This window comes from Pinus tabuliformis, chromosome 3_2 (assembly GCF_031772625.1).
Source record: "Pinus tabuliformis cultivar Carrire ecotype Pingquan chromosome 3_2, CPIR1, whole genome shotgun sequence".
NCBI lineage: Eukaryota > Viridiplantae > Streptophyta > Pinopsida > Pinales > Pinaceae > Pinus > Pinus tabuliformis.
The window spans coordinates 978,359,494-978,387,314 of record NC_142302.1 but is presented as its reverse complement, the minus strand read 5'-3'; the positions used below and the strand labels follow the sequence as shown (position 1 = coordinate 978,387,314).

General features: G+C 39.6%; 1 protein-coding gene across 1 annotated transcript in view; it reads right to left on the bottom strand.

Moving 5' to 3' along the window:
• LOC149183895 (elongator complex protein 3-like) overlaps positions 1-27,526 on the bottom strand; it is a 74,367-nt gene extending 46,841 nt beyond the window's left edge. Inside the window, exon 1 of the mRNA XM_089415134.1 lies at positions 26,822-27,526. Within this exon, the coding sequence (XP_089271260.1) occupies positions 26,822-27,324 (503 nt within the window). The 5' untranslated portion in view covers positions 27,325-27,526. The remainder of the gene's footprint in view (positions 1-26,821) is intronic.
• Between the last annotated feature and the right edge of the window lie 295 nt (positions 27,527-27,821).

The window sequence follows — 27,821 nt, the reverse complement described above, 5'->3', positions numbered from 1 at the left end:
GCAAAGGAATACAAGTGGAGAACTGTGAGCCACAGGACACTACAGGTGGCGGGCAATCAGTGGAAACTGGTTCAGAAGAATATGGTTGATGTCCGATCGTGGAAGAGAAGACACCAACCTAAGACACCTAGTCACTGCATGCTAGGTCACGTGTCGGGTTCTGAGTTTGGTTTTGTTTTTTTTTCGCTTCACTATGGTCAATTTTGAGTCTCGCGTCCAGCTCGGGTTCTGAGTTTTGGTTTTCTTAGGCTGTTTCACTGTGGTTAATTTTGAACTATACTGTGGTTTTACTGTGGCTGTCTTTTTGAATTTTACAGTCTTTACATAGTGTTAATTTTGGTTAAAAATTTTGAATTCTGGAACTGTAGCCCCTGTGTGGGTAAAATGAACTTTTTTCGTATCTCGTTCTTGGACTGGTTTCCCCAACTGGGGCAGTCGCGATGTCAAGTCTTGCTGTTCAAAATGGTCATATAGCTGACCTAGTACCGCAGAGGCTGGTGCCTCTTTGTACATTATGTTTTTATTAATAGATTAGTTTTACTTAGAAAAAAAAAAGCTTAATTGGGTTTTGACTTTGATTTGGTGGTGGAATTACTGACTTAGATGGATAGAGGGATGTCCTTTACCATTGTGCTATGGGGTCAAGTGTCAAGAAAATAGGACTGAATCAGGTTCTAAAGATAGTGTTCACAGGGCAAGGTAGCTGAGTAAATTTAGATCTTTTAGGCTGGATGGTGAAGTGGTTTTCAATCGGGGTCAAGGAGCAGTTAAGAATTCCTCAAACCGGATAATGAGGGAAATGATAGAAGTCAATCGAAACTAGGGAGCAATGAAGGATTCCCTACTTTGGATATCAAAAGAAAACATGAAAACGAATAACTGTTTAGGACAGAGTGTACTTAAACAAATTCTGTAATAATTTTCCAGTTATTTCATTCAATTTAGATAACATGCAAGTATGTGAAACACTTAAGAAGATAACAATTTGACAAACAGAAAATACTTCACTAAAGTGGCCCAACACATGAATCCTGTAATGCAATGTCTTTATTACTCAGTCCAGTCTGCTGACTTGAAAAAATGGTACAATGAACCCTTAGGTTTCAGATCAATACAACTATAGAAATGTTAAGCAATCCACCCTCTATACTTCGAATTATGAAGTATTTATACAAAAACTTATTACAAAATATCCCAAACTGCTTTAGGAATTATTCAAGGAAAAAGAAAAATCTTCATGCAAGAAGATAGAGACAGATATGTAACTGCTACAAGTTGTCCCTGTTTATTTGGCTCTATTGTCAAATCTTTTGTTGCTTTTTCTCCTTTGTTGTTTGTCTTCCATGCTAACTGTTCTTTTACTTTGCCTTTTGACTGATACTCTTTCATCTGATACTCTTTGACTTAGTTGATCTGCTGCTTTTCTTTCACTGCTCTGTAAGCATTGTTTACCTTGCATTTTCACAGTAAATCATTTAATTTTTCCCAAGTCTCTGTATCTGGTAATTTAATATTTACCATTCTCCTGTAAACTTCATCAACTTCTGTGTATTTTGCAAAGGTGGGCTTGTTTACAAAAAGATGTTTTACCTCATGCTGGAGGTAAAAGAGGTTCTCAAAAGTCTGGTACAGAACCTTTCCTGTAGGAATCCCTTTCATAGAGGAACTATTGGCTTGCTCCCTTGCCACTTCTCTAATTTTCTTGTTATAGTCTTCATGTGGCATTAACCTGTCATTTATTACCAATGGATTTGGCAGACCTTTCTGCCTCAAAGCATCAAATTTGACCATGAACCTGCCTATAGCTAGCTCCATGGTTTGGCATTTGTCTTCAAGTTGCATCATCAAGTTCCTCTTGGTGATTACTTTCTTCACCTCTAGTATAGTGCCAGTCCTGTCAGCTATGTCAAGTTCCTGCAATTCATATTTATTCTTTGAGTTAAGGAATTGGATTATTCTTGAGGCTTCTTCTGGCATATTTCCAAGTTCGGCCTTAACTCTTTGAATTGCTTCACTAGCCTCTTTGACTAAATCATTTTGTTCAAAGATAACTTGTATAGATGGCCAAATATCATTGACAGAGTCAATGATATTGGCCCATAGCTGCTCTTTTGCTTGGGCAAGTGGCTCCTTCAATGTTAATTCTTTTTCCAAGTTCTTTATCCTCTCAGTCAACCTGTTTGACTTCTGTACTTCATTTTTATGCATAATTTGAGCCAGTTTCTTCTCATCCTCTAGACTTCTTATCTGTTCTTTAAGTCTATTTATTTCAGTGGTCTAAATGGACATGTCCTCCATGGCTTTGACCAATTTACTTGCTTCATCACTTGGATGAGTTGTTGTTGTTGTTGAACCTGTTGCTGATGTAGTTGTTGTTGCAGCTGGAAGTGTTGTAGCTAGTGGAGCTGTTGGGGCCAATGAAGTTGCCAAAGTTGAAGGAACTGTTGTAGTAACTATAGGGATAGCAGTGGCAATAGTTGTCTCAAGGCTGGCTTGTTTCAGCTGTATTAAATTGTCCAATTCATTCTCCATTTCTTTCAATTGAGCATTTAATTGAAGAATGAGATCCATCATTTCATCCTGCTGGGTTTGGCTTTCTAGGACCTCCTTGGTCTGCGGATGTTCAGAAGGAGGCAACTTCAATTGTTTCTTCAAAGCAACAATATCCTCACTTTTCTTCTTTATTAGTTTTTTTTGCAGCCTTGATATCATTTGGATTATATCCAATTTCAATTACCAAGTCTTCCAATGACTTGATTATGTTATCCTTGGCCTGTGAGGATGCCTTCTCTAGCTTAAATTGTGTTGTGATGTTGTCTAGAGAACTTTGAAGCTTGTGCACACTCATTGCTTTGTTAGTCATTGTAGAGTAAATCATTTCACCTGCCTGCTTATGGAATTCAATTTGATCAATAGGGTGAACATCCCTGGCTAAAACTTCAAACTCTGTCTTCCTGTAGTCTGTTGACGATCTAGGTTGCTGGATTGTAGGCTGCATAAAGGTCATTTGCATTTTACCAGTTTTAATGTCAAAGGCTGACATTAATCTATTCTAATTGGCAGGTGTCTGTTTGAAGTACTAGGCATATGTTTCAGCCTTTAATGCCTCATTCCTCAACTTGATTTCTTTGTACTTCTCTTTTATCCACTGGTTTGTTGGATGAAGAGACTTCAATACTAAGCTGCTTTTCAATAATTTGAGTATTTGAGGTAGAAGGTTAATGAGTTTCCTCTGAAACTGCTGGACCTTTACTCTTTTCAACCATTGTGTCAATATCAATGATTTCAACTGTCTCATTGGTGTCCTCTTGCTCAGTTACAGGATTAAGCTTGGGCTTTCTCCTGTAACTGATTTCAAACCTATCACATGTTGTATCCATTCTAGAGCTAGAACCTTCTTTCCTGGTTCTTTTTACATTTCAATCTTACATAGCTGGAGTCTGTAAAATGGGGCTACTACCCATTTGTTCATGTTGGGTTGGAACCTGCAGAAAGGAACTAGTATCTATCTACTTTTCCACATCTAATAAGGTATTTTCCACATCTATTAAGGTATTTTCCAACCACTCTGACTGGTTGGCATATCTTTCAATATCTGGCCTGGACTCATGCATAAAAGGGCTTAATTTGAACTTGAGTCTTAACTTGTTTATGACTCCATTAGGGTCATACTGCCACATAAAACTATTGCTGAACTTCATTTGCTGTAAAATTTTCTCTACTTCTTGTCCAGCTTCCCTATTATTACAAATAAAAGGGCCCAATTGGTTTTTGATCTTGAACTGTGTTTTCTTCCTAGCTGACAGAAAATTGACCTCATCTGAATTTATGATCTGTCTGAAATACTCTAATGCAAATATTCTCATGGGGAGGTATCTGAGCAACGTGTAGGGGGTGAGCTGGCATCCATATACTCTGATTTCTGTGCGGTCCTGGTATAGATACCAATATCCCACTCTACTGTTTTTAGACAACTGTAAAACTCTCTTAATCTCATCATTGGTCCTGGGTTGATTGCTACTGGTTAGCATGTTTACAACTGGATAAACAAAGGAATCAATGAAATCTTTATAACTAAAAACAGTGGAATATCTTTGGATTAATGGTGTCCAAAAGATGACAGATCTTGGATGGCCCTTAGTGTCTAACTTTTGGATGCTGACTGGAAACCTGTCTGACTGAAAATATAGGAACATGTGAAACAATATTGAAGAGTATTTGAATACTCTTTCATTTGGCAATCTGATAAAATGCTCATGGATTCTGTCTGCCAAGAACTGAGCAAAGTTAAAAACTGTAGCTGGAGGCTTGCCTGGGCAAAAAATAGAAAGGAAAGCAAGTATAGCCTCATCTACATGCTCATCAGTGGTGTATCCTAGAATACAAGAGAGCATGGTTATAATTTGTCTGGCTCTCTCAGAGAAAATGGTGGCAGCATATGGAGGACTATCTGTAGGAGTATGAGACTCTTCTATGATGAAAGTCTGAAAGATTTGAGCTCTCTTGGGAAGGTCCAGCTTTGTGTAGAGTTCAAGTAAGGCTTCAATGGAAAGTGGGGTCTCATTTGGGTTTGGCTGGATCTACAGCATTTGATTTATTGACTCTGCAGTAATGGTGAATAAAATCTGTTGGTCAGGAGAGACTATGGCTCTTTGACTTGGGACATAGCAAACTTGGCAAAAGTGGATGATTTTTGGGAATAGGTATACCTATGGGAACAAGTATTCGGGCAAATTTGATTCCCATATGTGAATGTCATCATTCTGGTTTAGGAATTTTTCTTTACTCTAGCAGTGGAGTTTCAGTAGATGGCTAGGGGAAACAGTGTCTTTAATTTGAAAATCTTTGTCAGCCAATGGGAGGTGGTCAATATCCAGGTGAGGGGTTTGCAGGGGTCTTACATCCAGAGTGCTTTGGGAAGCCATAATTTGGTTTATTCAACTGAATTACTTTTTCTCCAGCTTTAAGGGTAAGGTCAGAAGCTCTGGAACAGTGGGGAAGGTAAGTACAGTCTGTAGAAAAGGGCTTTTGGATGCACAGTAAGGTTTTATTCAATCTAGCAAAGTTTTTTAATTAATTTAATTAATTAACCTTTTGATAATTACTGTGCATAGCTTAAATTACAGGGTCGTTCTGGTTCTTTCAAGAATACCTAGAAAATGACGATTTGGTGCGTAGATAGGGTTTTGTGGTAGCAACAGAGGTTTCTGAGGCTTCAATTGTCTATTTGCTGCTTCAATTTAGTGTCCGCAACGTCTTCTGGTTGCAAAAGGTGGTTAAAATGGTTGCACAGAGGTTCAAGGTTTCAAAATTGGTTAACAGAGGTTTTTTGCAGTGAAAAGAGTGAAAAGGCGGCTTTTTCGGCTTTTTAACCAACAATGGTTACATTTTGGTGCGAGATTTGATAAATGAACGGTGGGTAGTTTTGTTTTACGTGGGAGGTGGTTTTATGCCATATCGCACCGCTTTTGGGTGGAGGGCAGTATTTTTCGCGAGCAAGCGATATAACCTGGTGCCGCCATGTACCGAAACAGTGCTCGGCCAAAACCGTAAATCTCGCATGCTTTTGGACATTTAACTGTCAAATGATAAAACTGCGCAATATGAACATGCGTCGTTGGATGTGGAGGTGGGATATCGGAGGGCTATCGCACGGCGAAGTTGCACAGATGGAGTTGGGATGTGGTTGGCAGGGCCCGCGGTTAAATAATACGACGGGTTTAATACTTTCTAAGGTTTAGTGAGGGTCGGGAAATTATAGTGGGGGTTCAAATATATAAAGCGGGACTTTAGGAGATAACTTAGGATAAAGGGTTTAGTGGGTTTTTAAGGGAAAAAATGGAAATTCATAAGGGGGAAATGTATTATTTGTGATGGGAATGGGTTTCACACTAGGGAAATGAAGAAGGAAGGGGGACAACATTAGGGGATGAAAAGTAATGAAGGGATAATGAGGGGAAATTAATAAACTAAGTATGTGGGTATCTAGTGAAATGAGGAGAAATTAGTAAATAAACTTTAGTGAATGTCCTTTCTTTTTTACAATTCCTCCTGCACATGGAACATAAGATTAAGTATAATGAAGGTGCTTTTGACTTAGCAACCTTGTGCACTTGCAAAACTTCTTCTACCTACCCTTTATTTACCCTAGCATTTTCTCTTCATTCATTGGGTGCATTTGAGCTTGCTGACCCTTTATTTCTTTTTCTTTGATAAGTAAACTATCTAATTCTAACCTTATAACTTCCAATGGCTCAGATTAAACTAATGAGCTCATTATTATTCTCTACCTAACTACTGATCTGCCAAGATTAAACAGTTTGGCTAGATCTTTCTTCTCTATCTATTAACATGAAATTTAAAGCATGAATGAATCAAGTTTAAACTATTTGACCATCATGGATTGTGGCATTTTTGACAAGCTGCACACAATATTATTTTGCAAAATAAAGTAAAAAGGAGTGGCATTTGAATTTGCACACTTTCATGATCTATTCTTATCTCTTTTTGGGGTTCATATTTTATATCTTTTTTATCTTTTTCTTTCTTTTGGTCCTTTGATTATTCTTTTAGAACTTCACCCTCTTTATTTTTTTAATATGGGAAAACATTTTGCAGAAAGCAAAAGTATGTACAATATTACAAGACTAATCATAGTCAATTCAAAATTATGAATCCTATTATTATAGGACCCTAACAAGCCACACAAAAATTTAATTTTTTAGATGTAAAAGTATAGGTCATGTTGATTTAATTCCTTATAAATCTCAATCACAAACAAACAAACAAAAGCTTTTTAGATTTTTTGTATGTTTTTTATTTTTTAGATTTTTTAAATTTTAGAATTTTGTATGTTTTTCAAAATGAACAAACAAACAAACAAAAAATCAAAATCATAAGTTTAAAAAAAAAAAAAGAAGAAGGAGAAGAAGAAAAGAAAAGAAAGAAAGAAAGAGAAAATGTAAAACAAAAATAAAAAAGAAAAAAGAAATCAAAAAATCAAAATCAAAGAATCATAAGTAAAAACAAAATAGGGAAATGTGAAATCAAAACAAAAAAAACTATAAAAATCAAATTAAAACAAATCGAAAAAAAATAACAATCAAGACAAAAAATCGAATTTCAAATGAAAATTAAAAATACACTAACCCTAACCCCTAACGCATATACAAATTAAAAATGAAATGAAAATTACACTAACCTAATGCATATACAATGCAAATGAAATAAAAATTAAAAAGTCGAATGAGAGTTATGTTATGTGTGTGCAGTCAACGGAATGAAAAGAAAACAGCGACGACAGCAAGGATGGAGGCAGATGAATATTCAAGGAGGGCTCTCTGTCTGGGATTAAATGAATGAATAAGTGGAGTCGCCACCCAAACAGGAAACCAACCGAAATGTCCAAGTGCAGAAAGTGAAGATGAGAGGATTAGATGAGAGATGATGAGAGTTAGGATGGTGAGAAATGAAGAAACGAAATGACGCCAAAAAATGATATGAAATGTCGTAAAGCCAAGGTCCAGTAAATTGGACCTTGGTGGCAATGCCACGAAGTGTTGGCTTTGTCGGCTCGAATGAGAGATGAGAAATGAGAAAAATGATGACAAAATGTCATTGAAACGCTGAGAATAAAATATCCCTGGCAACGGCGCCAAAAAATGTTGTGCCGCTTGACGGGCTAATGAATAGTGGAAAAGATTAGATGATTAGAAAAATGTTGTGATGGCCAAGGACAGAAAAACTCAGGAAATGGCGCCAAAAAATGTTGTGCCGCTTGACGAGAAGAATAAAGATGAGATGATTAAAATGATGTCAAGGAAACCAAGGACAGAAAAAACTTTGTCTCTGGCAATGGCACCAAAAAATGTTGCCGCACAAAGTGTCTAAGCACCACGACAACGCTCAGAGTAAGAGTTGTCATTCCAATCCTTACTCACTCCATTTAGACTCTCTCCTAGACAAGTCAAGAGGGATAGTCCCTAGAATGAATGAATGAGAATAGCATGTGGAACACAGACTCTAAGAGACTTGAAAATGGACAACTTGATGAATGTAAATAAGTCCTAGTCAACCAAAATGGATAAATCTTAATAAAATAAGACACAACCACAAGATATAAATGATTATAGACCAGTGCCTTTATACTCAATTAACCATAGATGAAATAAAAAAACAAGTTATCCGGGCAATTTAAAAGTGACAAATAGTGATGATCATAAACGATTAAATGTAAAAGCCCAAAACTGCAATATGTTCTAACAATTAAATCACATGAATTATGAAAATTAATTGCTATGCAATGATTCTAGATTAAAAATGATTTTATTTAATAACCCAGATCTAGAATTAATTTATCATTCTCCAATAATTAATGATTTTTAAAAAAACATTAATCGCATCTCACAATAGAAAAATCATTACCACAAAAGGACACCAACGAACTTTAGATTAACAATTTAATTATTCCTTAGGTAATTAATTTAATGTGGTAAAATGAAGAAATTAGATTCTTTAATGTGACCAAAAATAATAAAATCAAAAGGACTTTAATAAATTTTTAAAAAAAATTATGGGCCATAGGCCACATAAAAATTTAATTTTTTAGATGCAAAAGTGTAGGTCCTGTTGATTTAATTCCTTAGTAATCTCATAGTCAAAACAAAAAACAAAAAAAAACAAAAAACTTTTTAGATTTTTTAAATGTTTTTTTTTTTTATCTTTTAGATTTTTTAAATTTTAGAATTTTGTATGTTTTTCAAATGAAAAACAAAAAAATAATAATAATAATAATCAAAATCATAAGTTAAAATAAAATAATAAATAATAAAATGTAAAACAAAAATCAAATCAAAAATAAAAAAGAAAAAGGAAATCAAAAAATCAAAATCAAAGAATCATAAGTAAAAACAAAACAAGAAAATGTGAAATCAAAACAAAAAATATATAAAAATCAGAAATCAAATTAAAACAAATCGAAATGAAAAATAAAAATCGAGACAAAATCAAATGAAAATGAAAATACACTAACCCTAATCCCTAACGCATATACAAATTAAAAATGAAATGAAAAATTAAACTAACCTAATGCATATACAATGCAAATGAAATAAAAATAAAAAGTCGAATGAGAGTTCTGTTATGTGTGTGCAAGTCGACGGAATGAAAAGAAAATAGCGACGGCGGCAAGGATGGAGGCAGATGGATATCCAAGGAGGGCTCCCTGTCTAGGATTAAATGAATGAATAAGTGGAGTCGCCACCCAAACAGGAAACCAACTAGAATGTCCAAGTGCAGAAAGTGAAGATGAGAGGATTAGATGAGAGATGACGAGAGTTAGGATGGTGAGAAATGAAGAGACGAAATGATGCCAGAAAAATGATATGAAATGTCGTAAAGCCAAGGTCCAGTAAATTGGTCCTTGGTGGCAATGCCAAGAAGTGTTGGCTTTGTCGACTCAAATGAGAGATGAGAAATGAGAAAAATGATGAGGAAATGTCGTTGAAACACCGAGAATAAAATATCCCCGGCAACGGCACCAAAAAATGTTGTGCCACTTGACAGGCTAATGAATGGCGAAAAAGATTAGATGATTAGAAAAATGTCGTGATGGCCAAGGACAGAAAAACTTTATCCTCGGCAACGGCACCAAAAAATGGTGTGCCGCTTGACGAGAAGAATAAAGATGAGACGATTAAAATGATGTCGAGGAAACGAAGGACAGAAAAAACTCTATCCCCGGCAACAGTGCCAAAAAATGTTGTCGCACAAAGTGTCTAAGAACCGCGACAACGCTCAGAGTAAGGGTTGTCACTCTAGTCCTTACTCACTCTGTTTAGACTCACTCCTAGACAAGTCAAGGGGGGTGGTCCCTAAGGTGAATGAATGAGAATAGCATGTGGAACACAGACGCTAGGAGACTTGAAGATGGACAACTTGATGAATGTAAACAAGTCCAAGTCAACCGAAATGGATAAATCTTAATAAAATAAGACACAACCACAAAATATAAATGATTATAGACCAGTGCCTTTATACTCAATTAACCATAGACGAAATAAAAAAACAAGTTATGCAGGACAATTTATAAATGTGACAAATAATGACGAACATGAATGATTAAATGTAAATGCCCAAAACTACAATATGTTCTAGCAATTAAATCACATGAAGAATTATGAAAATTAACTGCTAAGCAATGATTCTAGATTAAAAATGATTTTATTCAATAACCCAAATCTAGAATTAATTTATCATTCTCCAATAGCCAATGATTTAAAAAAAAAAAAACATTAATCGCATCTGACAATCTATGAAACCGGATTTGTCCAAAACAGGCCACGTGTCTGAATCCCACGAATCCGACACGATTCGATGGGAATTCGAATCCAAAAATGGGACACCACGTGTCCTAACGGGACACCATTGAATCCCGGTCATGTCTCGATTTTGGGTTCGAATCCCATAAAAGTGAAGGTTTACGAGGTTTTTATGAGGGAGGGTTTATGAGGGTTTATGAGGTTTGTGAGGATTTATGAGGGAGGGTTTATGAGGGTTGTGAGGGTTTATGCAGATATTTGAATTTTGTATGTACTATGCATGCTATAATGTTACTAACATACTTTGTAAACAGTAAAACTAACATCTAGATGAAAATCTATGTTTGAAATCAATGAATTTGTATCATTAATGAGAATTTGTGTAAGAAATATCTAATTTTTAATATATATATATATATAATAAAATAATATGTAACGAATCCTAAGTGTCCTGTTCCGGGGGGGGTCAACGTGTCCGAATCCGACACTCGAATCTCCGTATCCTACGAATACTGAATCCTCGTGTCAGGTGACTTAGCTGACAATAGAGAAATCACTACCACAAAAGGACACCAAGGAACTTTAGATTAAGAATTTAATTATTCCTTAGGTAATTAAATTAATGTGATAAAATGAAGAAATTAGATTTTTTAATGTGACCAAAAATAATAAAATCAAAAGGACTTTACATCTAAGAAATTAAATTACTAAAGTCCTTTTGATTTTATTATTTTTGGTCACATTAAAGAATCTAATTTCTTCATTTTACCACATTAAATTAATTACCTAAGGAATAATTAAATTGTTAATCTAAAATTCCTTGGTGTCCTTTCATAGTAGTGATTTCTCTATTGTCATATGTGATTAATGTTTTTTCTAAATCATTGACTATTGGAGAATGATAAATTGATCCTAGATCTGGGTTATTGAATAAAATCATTTTTAATCTAGAATCATTGCTTAGCAGTTAATTTTCATAATTCTTCATGTGATTTAATTGCTAGAACATATTGCAGTTTTGGGCGTTTACATTTAATCGTTCATGATTGTCACTATTTGTCACATTTATAAATTGCCTTGGATAACTTGTTTTTTTATTTCGTCTATGGTTAATTGAGTATAAAGGCACTGGTCTATAATCATTTATATCTTGTGGTTGTGTCTTATTTTATTAAGATTTATCCATTTCAGTTAACTAGGACTTGTTTACATTCATCAAGTTGTCCATCTTCAAGTCTCCTAGAGTCTGTGTTCCACAGGCTATTCTCATTCATTCACCTTAGGGACTACCCCCCTTGACTTGTCTAGGAGAGAGTCTAAACAGAGTAAGGATTAGAGTGACAGCCCTTACTTTGAGCGTTGTCGCGGTGCCTAGACACTTTCCACAGGCTATTCTCATTCATTCACCTTAGGGACTACCCCCCTTGACTTGTCTAGGAGAGAGTCTAAACGGAGTAAGAATTAGAGTGACAGCCCTTACTCTAAGCGTTGTCGTTGTGCCTAGACACTTTGTGCGACAACAATAACAATTTCTCTTTTCATTTTACAAAATACAAGAATCAAGAGTACATATGAAGGCCAAACCTAGTTACATATTTCAACAGAACTTACCCCTAAGGTGATGCAGTTGAAAGAAAGATAAAAGCATATGAAACCATAAATGAAAGAAAATGAAAAATGCAAAATATGGTTGGAACATATAATAAGCAAAATCCTAACATGTACTCTAACCCCCTCATTAGCCATCACCCAATTCCTAAGCATTTCATGCTCTATCTAAACAAAGGAAGATATAAATGTCCCAACTCAGATGACGGATAAACTGCTACATCTTTAAGGGGCATTGGGAAAGCGTAAGGCAAGTTGGGTCACCTATGATGTGCTATAAAGAAAGACATCATTAAAGTAAAAGACACCCCAGAGGAGTGGAAAATGCAAGCCGAGGAAAGCAATAGCTCGTGCCTCCACGATTGTTCCCTCTTCTCATCATTATACTCGAGACGTTGGACCTCTTTCAGCTAGTACCATGGCTATGGCCATCTTCCTTGAAGTATTTCCCATTCCATGACCACATTATCACATGCATCTATGGACTGATGGGTCGACCTAAGAAATGCCCTTCCCCTTAGGCATCGGAAGCATCTAATAGGGCTAATTGTATAATCATCCCTAACACAAGTGTGGTAACTTGCTTATAAATCCTAAGCTAGAAAGACATTTGAAGGCAATGTTTTGTGTGAAGTATTCTTATGCCCCTGACATTGAACATGGTCCACTATGATACTTTAATGGATTTTGTCCCTAATGACGTTGATCTCACTTAATCTTGAGGATATGTTTTAGGCGATACATCACACCTACAATAGAGATCCTTTGAGGGATGGCTTGACACCTCTCCAACACCATAAAGAGGATGTCTAGCCCAATTTTGGGAGCACGTATGACACCAGAACACCATCGTCACCCATCCTAAGATAAGCGTTGGGCTATGAGAAGCCTCCACATGGTTGTATGCCCCTTGCTACACCTCTAAATGTTGAAATGTAATGGAATTTCTAAGTCTAATTGTTAGAAATCCTTCATGTACTTTCTGATTTATTTCTGCCTACTTATTTTGTTTAATTAACAAGTTATTTACCATGTAAATACTGAAAATAAATACAAGTACATGCTCAACACATTACAGATCATCAACTGAAAGAAAAACAAGCACACAAGTGACACCGTTGTTTTTGGACTAATGTCCCCGGAAAAACCCAATGCGGGAAAACAAGTGCAGCTATCTGAGGGTTTTATTATTAAGCAGTTTCAAAATACAATCTGGGTGCTAGAAATGGCTCACCCAACAGAGAATGTTCTCGGCAGTAGTACTTCTTAGTCGGAGGCAAATATTCCAACTAAAACCCCGGATGAACAATCCCACAACTCTTAGCTCCAATCTGCCCCACGAAATCTCCAGCATCTGCCTCTAGGGACTGCGTCAGCCTCTCTGGCCCAGCGTCACCCCAACTCACCCTACGTCAGCCTCTGGAGGCACTGCATCAGCCTCTAGAACCTTTGCGTCACCCACGTTGGCTCTCTCTAGCACTGCGCAGCTCCTAGCTGCCTCTGTGTGGGCCCTGATTGGCTCTGCGTCCCTCTCTCCCGGCTTCTGCGTTGATGCTCCCAGTACCCTCTCTGTCTCTCTGCTTCTGTATTCACTGCCCCTCAACTGCAACTCTAATCACTCCTTTGATTTCCTCAGCAAGCCCTACCCCAGAAAATCGAATTCTTGATCAACTCAGTGTGTTCTCCAAGTGACCCTCAAGCCTCCTCTTATACTTTTCTCGTTGACAATTCAACGACCGAGATTAAATCCCTAATCAACGACTAAGATTAACTCTGGCTTGATCCATGACTTTTGGACCCTTCTAACACAGTTTTATATTAATTCACATTAATATTTTATTTTCCCTAAAAGTTTAAACTTAGAGGCTCCATTAAAAATATTAATTATTTTAATATCTCCCAAACTGTTTAGAATCTACCCAAACCACTTATGGGTATTGGAGATCTCATGTGCTTTAGCCTCTCCACCAATTTTCGTGGCTAGAGCACATCTGATGCTACCCCAAATCAACACTCCCTCTTAGCGAAGATTGTGCTCTAGTAATACTCTTCACTAAGCATCACCCTGATCCGGCATCGGTGCTTGTGCTAATGCTAGGCCTGTTGCCCAACATCCTCTGCACTACTGCATCATGTACTGTTGCCCATGCCCTGCCACCACCATTGCTGCATCCGTACAGCAACCCCCTCTCTTCATGCTGCATCTGTACTGCCCATAGCACCACCATTGCTAACTGTTGCACTGCACCTCAATTACTGAGAAGTAAGTAATTGATCTCCCAATTCTGACATCTCTGTCAGGCTAGAGACACCCATGATGTTGAAACTCCCTCTGTCACTGACAAGTGCCCCTTCTCTGACCTCTGCGCTGCTGCAACAACTCCATGCATCTCGCACTGCTACCTCACGCTGTCCTAGGAATCCTGCACTGTAGCTCCCTCTATCGCTCCATCTGCATCCGTCTCTACTGACATTCGCCAGTACTGCCACTCCTCTTCAGGGCTCCCATAGCAAGGTATAATCCAAAAGGCTGGGTACTTCGAGGATCCTGCCCCTCATCGCCTGTAGTTTGTCTGACTACAGCTCGATATCTCCCCACTTCCTCTCAAGTAGCGTGTGAGCACTCATGTCATAGTCATCATCTGTCTCCACTTCTTTCTCCGCCCTTATTGGCGCAGCCTTGGTTTCGGAAGCCTCTCCCTTCCTCTTCTTCCTCGGTCTCGGAAGCCTCTCCCTTGCTCTTCTTCCTCGGACACTGGCTCGCATAGTGACCCAGTTCCCCACAGTGGAAGCATTTGACCTTGGAGAGGTCCTTCTTCTTCTGTTTCTCCTGCTTTCCCTCAGATGCTAGGGCAACATCCTCCTCTTCCTCCTTGATTTTGACCCCCTTGCCGTTGCTTCCCTCAGAAGCCTCTCCCTTGCTCTTCTTCCTCGGACACTGGCTCGCATAGTGACCCAGTTCCCCACAGTGGAAGCATTTGACCTTGGAGAGGTCCTTCTTCTTCTGTTTCTCCTGCTTTCCCTCAGATGCTAGGGCAGCATCCTCCTCTTCCTCCTTGATTTTGACCCCCTTGTCGTTGCTTCCCACCTTGGTCAGCCTTCTAATCTCTTCTTGACGAAGAGCCGCCCACAGTGCCTCCCAATCTAGAAGGGTCGACCTACCCAGTATGCTCTGGATGAACACCTTCCAGTATTTTGAGACTACATTCGGGGCTGTCCTCACCATCAATTCTTGATCCGGCGTGGCTCCTATGGAAGTCTGTTGATCCCAGATCTCCTTCAATCGACCAAGGAAGGTGTCGAACTGTTCTCCCTTCTGCATTTGGTATGACCGCAACTGATTTTCTAGTAGCATCTTCCTCTGCACGGAAGTATGCTGATACAATTTCATCAAGGCCTCCCACATCGCATTTGTCGTTTCCTTTTCAGCAATATGTAGTACTACATGGTCCTTGACCCCGTCAAGGATGATGCTCTTGGCCCAAGTACTTGTCGTTCTCAATTGGGTCAATTGGGATCACTATCGTCTTCAAGGCGAAGTGCTTGAGACGATTCCTGTCTAGAATGGACAAGATTCTGGCCTTCCAAACTAGGAAGTTGGAGGCTCCGTCCAGTCTGTCTTGGTCTCTTACCCTATTCACTGCCATTTCACTACTCCTCTACTTCCCTTCTGGAAGTTCTTGGTGTGACTCCCTCTAAGCCTTGATTTCCCTCCTGGAAACCCCTCTGCCAATGTCGAGATGCCCCCACTCCGATCGTTAGTGCAGCTACACCACTGATCTAGATTTCTTGGCTAGAAATCTTCCGCAGCAACTCCCTCCTCCTTGGTCTTGCCCTGTTAGGTATTGTTCTAACCACAGTACCCCACCAGCTTCACTCTGCAACTTACCCACAGCCTCCTATGCCTCAGCAAACTAAAGGTTACAGCTTCTAGGCTCTTCGCAATCCCGGCACTAGCAAAATCCGCACATCCTAGCCTCGGGCATCAATCCTTGCTGACTGAGAAAGATGATTGGGCACTGCATAGGTCAGGTCTACTCCCTTCTGCCACTGCGTTGATCCTCCTCTCGGCTCAAACTTGATGACGCAAGCACTGCGTCACCCCTTCCTTGCTGCTTCTCCGCTAGGAACAGCTTCTGTCACTCGGGACAGTTGTTTCTGCTGCTACTGCTCTGCTCGGCTGATGCCCTCAATTCTCTTGTGATCTACAACCATGCTCTGATACCATGTTGGAATTTCTAAGTCTAACTGTTAGAAATCCTTCATGTACTTTCTGATTTATTTCTGCCTACTTGTTTTGTTTAATTAACAAGTTATTTACCATGTAAATACTAAAAATAAATACAAGTACATGCTCAACACATTACAGATCATCAACTGAAGGAAAAACAAGCACACAAGTGACACCGTTGTTTTTGGACTAATGTCCTCGGAAAAAACCCAATGCGGAAAAACCGGTGCAACTATCTGAGGGTTTTATTATTAAGCAGTTTCAAAATACAATCTGGGTGCCCATAAATGGCTCACCCAACAGAGAATGCTCTCAGCAATAGTACCTCTCAGTTGGAGGCAGATATTCTGGCTAAAACCCCGGATGAACAATCCCACAGCTCTCAGCTCCAATCTGCCCCACGAAATCTCTAGCGTCTGTCTCTAGGGACTGCGTCAGCCTCTCTAGCCCAGCATCACCCCAACTCGCCCTGCGTCAGCATCTAGAGCCTCTACACCACCCACGCTGGCTCTCTTTGGCACTGCGCAGCTCCTGGCTGCCTCTGCATGGGTCCTGACTAGCTCCGCGTGGCCTCTAGCTGGCTCTGCGTCCCTCTCTCCCGGCTTTTGCGCTGATGCTCCCAGTACCCTCTTTGTCTCTCTGCTTCTGTATTCACTGCCCCTCAACTGCAACTCTAATCACTCCTTCGATTTCCTCAGCAAGCCCTGCCCCAGAAAATCGAATTTTTGATCAACTCAGTGTGTTCTCCAAGTGACCCTCAAGCCTCCTCTTATACTTTTCTCATTGACAATCCAACGGCCGAGATTAAGTCCCTAATCAACGGCTAAGATTAACTTCGGCTTGATCCGTGACTTTTGGACCCTTCTAACACAATTTTATATTAATTCACATTAATATTTTATTTTCCTTAAGTTTAGACTTAGGGACTCCATTAAAAATATTAATTATTTTAATATCTCCCAAACTGTTTAGAATCTGTCCAAACCATTTCTAAGTATTGAAGATCTCATGTGTTTTAGCCTCTCCACCAATTTTTGTGGTTAGAGCACAGCCGGTGCTACCCCAAATCAACAAAATGTTGGGCCAATAAGTCATGGCGTTGGCTTGATTAATGATGTGCCCAGATGGACCCAAGACGCCTCCAAACTAGCCTTGTACTTTTTTGATGGGCATTGCCCTACTCCAGAGCCCAGATGATGATGGAGGCCATTTGAGATGGTTTGGGGGGGCTTACACAACATGCCTTGATGCCAATGCTTGATCCTATAGTTGCCACATCACCCATGCATGCCTTAAAAGTGTGACATGGGCCATCTTGATGATGATGTCATGGTGGAGGAGATGTTACTTGGAGATGTACCCATGCATTTTGACAATGTCCCTTGGAGTGAGGAGCACACTTGGACCCACTTTGTTAGTTGCTTGATGGAAATGCCCATTTTTGGAGGATGATGTCATGTTGGAGAGCCTTTCCTCCCACGGGTGTGGAGGATTTATGATGTATTTCTTATGTTTTATCATTTTGTAAAATTATCTTAAGGTCGAGTTGTGACCTTTAGGCCTAGTTGAATGGTCTCACAAACTTTTAGGGCTTTTTGTTGTAAATTGGAGAAAAGTGACTTGGTTGCCCTTACATAAATAAAGGGAAGTTGTTGAGAAAAATGATGCCAAGGAAGCATTTCCTAGGCATTTATCCTTTTGGCCTAGGAAGACACATTAATAACCTTTTTGTCATGTGACAATATGAGTTTTATTAATGTAACGGAGCAAAGTCACTTTTTATGGGTATGTGCTAGGTACCTTTTTAATAAAGTCACTTTATGTTTTAAATGTGACTTTAGGGAGAAAAAGTACAAAGTGTTTTTTAATTATTAAAGTGACTTTTAAGTTTTAACAATGACTTTATGAGAGAAAATGTGCACACGATACAAAACATTAAAAAGGTGACTATGAGTTCATTAAGTGAGGGGGACCACATGAGAAAAGGGGTCATCAGAGGGAAATGATCTCTACCCTTGATCTAATAAGCTGAGAGTTAATCTCAGTCATTAGATCTCTAGGGTTGTTTCTCTTCATTTAGAGAAAACAAAAGGGAAAAGGCAAAGCTCATTCAATTATTCTTCATATGTAGCATTGGAGAAGAGGAGAAAGGCGAGCGTAGAAGCAAAGAGCAAGGAGGCTGAGATTGCAGGGATAAGGAAGGAGTGTACAACAAGAAGAAGCCAGATTGAGTTTCCAACTAAAACAGTGGCATGAATCCCGATAATTTCGGGTAGAGGTTTAGTTCGTGTTTGTAGAGCTACCAAGCCAACTTTCAAAGCTAACCAAGCTGAGATAGAAGGAGAAACTAGACTGAGGTTTAAGGAAGCTAACCAAGCTGAGTTTGGAGGTTAGGAGGTCATGTTTTAAGTGGTAAACAGAATGAGATTCTAGCTTAGAGATTGCGTTTGTTGAAGGAGTAGCTGAGTGAGAAACTCAGTGTATTTCTTGTGTGAAAGAGGAGTTGTTTGATTCCTTTGTTTTGCCATATATATAGACAACAGGGTCGAGATTTTGGGGCCTCTAACAGCGCAGTTTTTTAGGCATATCTAGTGTGATTCCAGGAGAGAATTTATATTAGATCTTGCCACGAATTTATGAGAGGACTTATGCTCTGTCTAGCACGTTTTTCTAGACACCGTTGGGTGACTGTATGCACAGAAATCAATGCAAATATCAATCTGAGCTTATGACTGTGGAAGCTCAAATTTCAGCAAGCATTAAAAGGGAGATAAGTTGATTTTCTCTCTGTTGTACAAATTTCCTTAAGAGCAATTAAAATACTCCTTGAAGATCTGTTTTCCCTTTGTGGGTTTTTCGAGAGTCATTAGACCAAAAATAACTATGTATAAATTTATGTGTGCCCTTGCTAGTGTTGCACGACTCTTATAAGACCCGCGGGTCTTGACGAGTTCTATAGCGAGACAGGTCACTCGAATAGGACCTGCAATCTCTACTCGTACTCGTCCAAACCCGCATAGAACTTGTCTACTCATATTGAACCCGTGAAGAACCGCATGTGACCCACATAGGACCTGCATAAGACCGTGGACCCACTCAAAATTCATATTTTTTTAATTTTATATTTTTTGGAGATCGTCTTTTTTTAAGTTTTTTTGTATTTTGCCGAGTCTTATATGAGTTGTCCCTGTTAGAAAATCAGAAAGGAGGAAATATTTTCCCTTGTTGATAATTACTTGTGATTTCTTTGAAGTATTACTATCTTTCTTATGTTCTTCTTTTATCTTAGTTCGTCAAGCAATTACCAAAATCAAAACACGAAGATCAAGAACACCAAATGTAGGCGCACAGCCAAGGCAAAACCCTTATATAGGGGAACACCCAATCAAGATCTCTTCCTTCAGTAATTCAAATGAGATAGACCAAGACCCTAGACCAATAGACCTTCCTCCTCCACCAAGTCAGCCTTCCAATGAGATATTGCAACCTTCAATAGTCTCTTCTTGTTCAGCAGCTACAGCCCAGCATCAACCCAGAAATTTCGGCCCCAGCTTCACTAGCAGCTTTCAAAATTTCGACCCTTCCAACAGCTTCACATGTGTGGGAAAAAGAGAGAGGATTTCAACTTCTTATGCTTGTGAGGGACCTTCTTCTTGGGAGTGATATTTAAGTGATTCTTGATTGAATAGTGTAAGTTTGTCATTTTCTTCCATTTTGCATGCAATTTTTTCAAATGAGTTTCTATTGGGCCATATTAAAAAGTACACAGGGTTTCATGAAATATTGATTTTATATATTATGCAAAATTTTCCATTCAAAAATCCATCAAATAAACTTGTTGCATGCATCCTTTGACCTTAAATCTCCTACTACAAGTGTTTCTAAGAATAGATACATGTTTTCCACCCTCTTTGACTCAATAGCCCAAATGAATAGAGGCGCTAGACTAGTTGTGGGATCACCTCTTAACTCTTTATCTTTTCCTTATTTCTTGGTTATAATTTGCATTTAATCGTAATTTTGCATTTATATGTTCTTGTCCTATTGGTAGCAATTGCATTTAATAAATTCAAAAAGACAAAATCTAGCATTAATTGCATTTCTCACCCCACAAATAAGGCTGGCTTCTAAATATTTATTGTTGTTTTCCACATTTGAAACCATTAGAAACCTAAAAGTTTCCTTGCCCCATGCTTACCTCTTGATAGCCTTCGATCCCTTGCTGAATCTATCATTTGAAGGTTATTTTCTTGTTGTTATATGCTATTGCATGTTGTAAATTTGCATACCATAGAAACCCTAGATTATAACAATCCTCTTATAATCTATTAGGGTCGATGGAAAGTGTACTTGAACATTTGTAACTATTATCTTGGCCTCCAAAGCTATGTCGACACCTTTTCCCATAACCATTGGACTTTAATCACCATTGGCCTTGTTGCCCACCATTTTGTGGGTGATATCCCTAGGAGTAAAAATTTCTCCAAGATGGTCCTCAGCCGGCAGCCCCTTGCAACTACCAACTTGCTTGTTGTGCCACTTCTCTGCCACCTGAGCCAGCCATATGGTCCTTCACCCATCTGTCATGATCGTATGTTTAAAGGTGGGCCTCCCAAACCTGAAGGTATGCCTTGTCATTTGGTAATTGAGTATAGTAGTTTACTTATCATGGAGACTTTTGGGCATGAATTAATGGGGGGATTCGGCGGAAAGAGTAGGCTAGGTATGTGCTCTTGTCCCCTAGACCTCTTTTGGATGTTATCCTTGGGCCCTAGTCCCGTGGGATCTCTTTTATTAACCTTTGGGCTCTCCAAATGGTACTTCATGGGAAACCCCAATTTTGGTTGCATGGTCCCGCTCCCTTATCCACGTACATCGCTCACCCTTCGCTCATTATAACCTCATTCATCATTTCTCCCTCCTAGGTCTACATTCTCCCACTGGGTCCACATAAGGTTAGCCTCCCCTTTCCCTTTCCCATTCCCACACCTTAGGTCGAGCTTGAAACGATGCCCCGGAGGTTGATTCAGCTGAAAAGAAAAGTAAAAGCATAAATGGCCATATTCAACAGGAAAATGTACAACAAAATGCAAAAGATGGTGGGGACAAACACATTTAGCACGTGAGAAAAAGCCAAATGCATGAGCTCTACCCCATACCCATGGCCATCAACCTGGTTCCTATAGGCCCTAGATGAGCCTCCTTTATCATTTGGAACCCATGATTGTCCCAACCTCTGGTGGGCAATGAACCGCCCTACCTTAAAAGGGGTATCCACTGTTATACCTTACACATCATGCTCTTATCCTTTGAGCCTCGAGCAGTTAATCAAAGAAAAATCATAAAAGGCAAAAGGCATATGAAGAAGGGTGGAAAAATCAAGGCCGGGGTAACTCATGTACCACGATTGCTCCCTCTTATACATTATATACCCAAGTGTGGGCTTCCCCTTTATTAGCTACCCTTGTACCTTGGCATGTGACCCAAAGTTGCCCCCTTCAGCCCCTACCTCGTTCCATCACTTTATCACATGCCACCACCATTTGAAGGATGTACCTTGGACATATCATCCCCTTTAAAAGTAAAAACCACCTAATAAGGTATTTGGTTAACCCCCCTTGGAGCTTGGAGACATTAGCACATGTCAAAGCCCACTATGTCAGGGCATGCCATTATGATGTGCCCACTTGTTGTCCATGGTTTGTAAGCTCTTTAACTCAATTTCTTTAAATGACTCGTTGTATTGGAAGGCAAGGGGACGCATCGGATCTTATGCAGGATTGCAAGTGGTCTCCATTTTGGGTTTGGTCTCCCTATACGAGGTCTTAACTCTCTAGAGGGCTACATTGGCACATGTAGGGTGTGTGTAGAGAGCCATGGGCCTCCACAGTAGTAGATAACACTCCATGGATCCCCAGAGATGTTCAGAGATTGCTCGAGTTTCATCCATTGGATGAGGAAGATGCACCTGGTTCACCATGCCCAGTCGGCCCCACAATTGTATCATGCACTTGGCAGCTGACCCAAGACATGTATGATGATGTGGCATCACTTACACCATCATCTGAGCCCTTGCAAATGGTCTACAGGCATTTTAATCTATTTGGAGACCCATGAGGACACTTGTGTTCCCCCCACACCCATTGGGAACACCACAGGTTTATTATTTGGAGAACAAGGGGCCAACCCCTTGTCCACTACTTTTGGGCATCCTATTTCTCATTATGGCACCTATGGACTTCATCAGACCTCTTAGAAGGCCCAACGACATGTACTATTGATCATTCGACCTCTTGAGAGGCTTATTCTTTTGTTTATGAGCTAGTTTGGTGGGTGTCTCACCAAAAGTTAGTTATTTTGCACCTTATTTTATTCTAGGGCTAATGTAGGCCTAATTAGCTAAATCGAACTCATTAGAAGTGAATAAATACAAGTGATGGAAATTCATTTTAGCATCATCACTTGGATTGGACTTGTATTTCTCTTGAGAATTTCGCTATCCTTCTTGGAGGATGAATTTTGGAGCATGGAATGAATTTTAATGTTCGGATTATTTTCTCTTGTCTTGGAGCTTCTTGATTGGAAAATTCTTGATGGTTGGATATACTCTTAATACATGTAAGTGCAATTTAATGTTATTTTCTTTTCTATTTTTGTCACATACATTGTTGCTAGGATTTCGTTATACTAGGGCTAATTTACTGCATCCATTTATGCGAAGTTGTGGAAATTTGGTTTCTAGATAGCGATGCTTCATGCATGGGTCATGTATTATGAATGAATGTTCCTAGAGATGCTTTTTCATTGAAATTCATCTTTATAAGACATCAATTTTGCAAAACGAAGTATAAAGTTCTTGAAGTTACTTTTGTTGTTGCCCTAATGTTATGCGAAGTTGTCTTTGAGGCCTCCTTGACATAGAAAATTCAATGTCCATAGTCATAATTACTCTTGACTCCAAATCTCCCCAAAGGATTAGGCACTGGTCCACCATAAGGTGATCACCTTAAACCTTATTTCTTCTCCTCCCTCTTCTTTTCTAGGCCTAGCCCATTAGGTCACCTAGGGCATCACTTATCTCACAATCTAGCCATCCAAATACTTCGATTTTTGGTCCACAACTGCGTTGGAGTTTGCTCTAGAGGCCCTCCAAATTTCAAGCAAATCCGACAGAGGGATCTTGTTAAAATTGGCAACTAGGGCCAAACTCCATGTGGGTCACCTTATTTATGGCAGCTGATATTTTTCCTAGATTCCTCTTGTCGAGAGGTGTAGAATTGATCTAAAGATCATCCGATTCTGACAAGTAATTATGGAGATATGAATTTATTTGTATTTACTTGACAAATTGTCAAGGTCGGCCAGCAGCTAAATGTGTGGCACACATGCCCAACAAATCATATATATACAAGTGAGGTTGATTCATTTTCAACTCATCTCATCTCTCACATTCTTCTCTCTCTCCTTGCATACTAGGTACTCACAAGGAAGAGGATCTCTCTCACATGGGAAGTAAGAGGACGCAGGCTGAAGGAGGACGCAGGAAAAAGGACGCAAAAATAGTTGACTGTGTTGACCGAGGCTGCAGAAGGTCTCTTTGACCAGCATTGACCAAGTGTTGACCTTAGAAGAGTGCAGTTTTGGTGTGCCTGCCTCTCCTAGGCAGGCTGCAAATTTTGGCACACAAACCGAGGCAATCTAACCTCTGGTTTGACCAGCGTTCACTGCCCTAGTTTGGGGCAGCAAGTTGACTTCAATCAACTGCAGTTTGACTATGTTTTTGGGGCTATTTATGGGCTGCTTCTTTAGGTTGTTCATGGACTAGATGCCCAAGAAATTGACCAAGCACATTGGAGGTCAATTTCATCTCGTTTGACTAAGTTTGACTTTGCTGATTTAGGGTTTGTTGCTGCTGATATAAAATTACAGAATTCTGATTTTGTACTATTTCTCTCTGTTGAACAATTGAAGATAAAAGAAGATTTGATCAAAGGGTTCCCCTGCATTGGGGCTTGTCCCTGGCTAGCGGCCACATCTTGTGTCTCTTGTCTTGGCTTGTTTTCTATCGATCGTTTAATGTTCTATCTGCACTTTATATATATGTGATTGCTAATCAGTGGCTAATAAGAAGAATTGAAGTAAACTGCTCTAAGCATAGAACATACCATAATTTAACAGATCTCAAGATATTGCAAGCCCTAGCTCAGGGACCGTTCCTTGCCCTAGGATTCCCTTGGCTAGAAGCCTCACTGGGATCATTGCATACCTTTCATTGAAAATTCCTTCCTTGATCCCCTTCTCCTCCCTGATTAAGTCAAGCACATCATTGATTCCTCAACCCCATTCCCTTGACCTAACCTTGGGTCTGCTTGGTCTCGTTGGTCCCGCAACTTATTGAAGCTAATTTCACAAAGACCACTTGGAAGCCAAGTTTCATATTGCAAGCCCTAGCTCAGGGACCATTCCTTCCCCGGTTTCCCTTGGCTAGAAACCTCACTGGGATCATTGCATTACCTTTCATTGAAAATTCCTTCATTGATCCCCTTCTCCTCCCTGATTAAGTCAAGCACATCATTGATTCCTCAACCCCATTCCCTTGACCTAACCTTGGGTCTGCTTGGTCTCATGTGGTCCCGCAACTTATTGAAGCCAATTTCACAAAGACCACTTGGAAGCCAAGTTTCTCATAGGGATTTTAGGAGCTAAGAATCTTGTTGACAAGTCATATACTCAAACCCTAGCCCCTAGAATTCCCTTATGCCCTTCCTAGAGAGTCTTTCATCTTGCTTTCAATGCAAGCAAGCCTTATATCTGAGCCTCTCTTGTGAATAGGCTTTTAGGATCACCTCTCATCCTATCATTGATCCATTCAATTTCGTGATCCTTATTATAACGGGTCTCCTCCCATCGGTGAAAGTCCGTAAAGAGTAGGGAGCCTTAGCCAAGGTGACAGTGGGCTATTGCTCTATTGTTGCCCTTAGCCTACTAGTAGCCCTTCAAAGACCCCCTTTTAGGACCCTTGCTAGTTTGAGCCGTAACATGACCCTCCTTTACTGAAGACTATTCTAGGTGATTTATCTGCAAGATCCTTACAGAGCCATTTGGCTTGGAAAACTAGTCATCTAAGTCTTGCGAGGGAAACCTCCCTTGTGGGGATAACATCTAACCACAAAATAGCAGGAGAAAGGCCATTGAGTGGTGGCTGATCTCTTTGTTGACATAAGACCTATATGCCTAGTGAAGCTTTGCACTAGGCCTATTGGATTTTGATGTAACAAGGCCATAACCACAAAAACCTAGAGTTAACCCTCAACAAAGCTTAGAAAATGAAATGACCTCTGGCAAAGGGACATTAATGACAAGCAGATGCTTCTTTGAAGAGACACCCCAATTTCCTTTGTTATCGATAGAACTATGTGTATACTGAAAACATGAAATTAGTTGTTTATAACACCTATAACAATCTGGAAACTCCCATCTTGGAGATGGCTCTACTAAGACCTCACCGGTTGCTAGTAATTATAGACCACCTTGTTTCAACATAGGATTCCACCATTCAGAGAAATACATGTGCTGAATTGTAACCCGACCCAAAGCTCCAAACAAACCTCAACTGTAGTTAGTTAACATCAAACAGCCATGTGGTTGAAAGCCTATAACTTATAAAATTTTAAAATGGTTGAATATTCCGGTTTCTCATTTATGTGAGTTATACCCCTATAATACAGAAATCAAACGTTTATGTCTTGTAGCAAAGTTACACAATTAACTCAAATGTCCCTCGATGGAGAAGTTTTGTGATGGGAACCTTCATGATATGAAATCCCGACGTTTTTTTGGGGTCAAAGTTCCACAACATCAGATTTCACGGTTGCTGCTAAGAATAATAAATTGCAGTTTCCTTTGGTACCCATTTCCTAACAAAGAGAATTGATTTTATGATTTCAAATGGTCACTCTGGCAATTGATCACAGGTACAGCATTACGGATTGTTCCAATATTCCATGCCGTGATTCCTGCAAAGTTGCTAACCGTCAATCCCTTGTATTCCCTGGGGATGGTTTGCACATGTAGATAAATGGTGGCTAAATTCCATCAAGTTCTAATTCTGGGTTTCCATCTGACAATTTCCCAAGCAATTTAATTGTGGTCTCACACTGTGATTTGTTTAGCGATTCTGCTAAGTCGAAATAAATTTGACTGACTTGAACCGTACAATGCCAGGATATACTAAATGATCTTTGGATTCGTTCGGAAGGAATCTGTCAGATTGAATTTTTCTGAGAACATCAATCTATCTGAAGTTATAAATAAAAATATTGTTATTTATTTTTGCTTTAAAATATTCAGTTATAACCAAACTTGCTCTCCTGACAGATTAACTTAAAACAAATATTCTATCATTTGTTTTTGCATTGGTAAATTTTTTTCTGAATTCATTGTACCCCGACACCAACAAGGTGACTTTGAAGCAAAGTATAACCTCGTCGTGCTAGAATTTCATTCCACCTATTCTAAAATTTCAGGGTACAGAAACAATCTTAAATGAAAACCAATTCATATTCTGTAAAAATACTGCTCTGAGAACCCCCAATTTAGCAATTTCACGAAAACCAAATTTAATGAATCCGTCAGGAGGTTGGACGAATAAAAATGAAGGTACCTGGCTCGAATGGCACGCATGCTCGTGGGCTCGTAGCCAGTATAAGACTGCGTGCTGTATTCGAAATCTGAGTCGGGGCCCCCGGGGCAGTACACGCATATATTTCCAGTGGTGGCGATGTGCGGACAACGATGTGGCTTCGACATCACAGCCACAACGGCGATGCCCGAGGCCGTACGCACCGGCTTGGCCTTGAGCTTGGGAAGCACCGCTGCCCTCTCGCCATCGGGCAGAGCTGCGATCATCTCCACCAGCTTCGGCGCCCTCGATAGCCCGTAGCGCCGGCATGCTGCTGCCTTGAGGGCGTTCAGGTCGACGTCCTCGCCCTTCCGGCATCCTTCCACCATCGCTCCGACTATCTCGGCTATGGCTTTAACCCTTGCCTCTTCCTCTGTTAGCCCATGGGAAATCACACCGCCGCGGCCCGGAGTGGGCTTTTTCTTGAATTTTTTGGGCTCCTCCGGGTGTATTAAGGTTACAGGCTCCGTTTCTACCAGCGCCATGACAGCAATCGAGGCGACCTACGGTTTGAGGACAGAGGGATGGCTTACGGTTTTAGACAGTTTTGAATGATTTGCAGAGCATAGCGTCCAAGACAGTTTTTAATGATTTGCAGAGCATGGCGTCCAAGTGATATTTTGTCACAGTTCAGGTCCCGTAGCCTCCTAACAAATTGAAGAGTCGAAATATAATAAAAATAATACAAAGTATACGGAGGTACATATATCTTAAGAAGTATACAGCGTTGTCTATGTATTATATGTGGCGAGAGCTGAAATAAATTTGTACGTGGAGGTCATGTTTTTGGAGTTTTTTAGCCAAAGCCGAAATAATTTGTAGTTTCTTTTGGCAGGAGAGACCTGAAATAACTTAGGGTTAAATGGTTTTTTTCAGTTAATGTTTTTTATTAAATATATGGGTTTTGTATTTTTAAAAAAATTTAAGGTATTTGAATTGTGAAGAGTTCACAACTGAAATTTTTTATTTCAATAAATTTTTA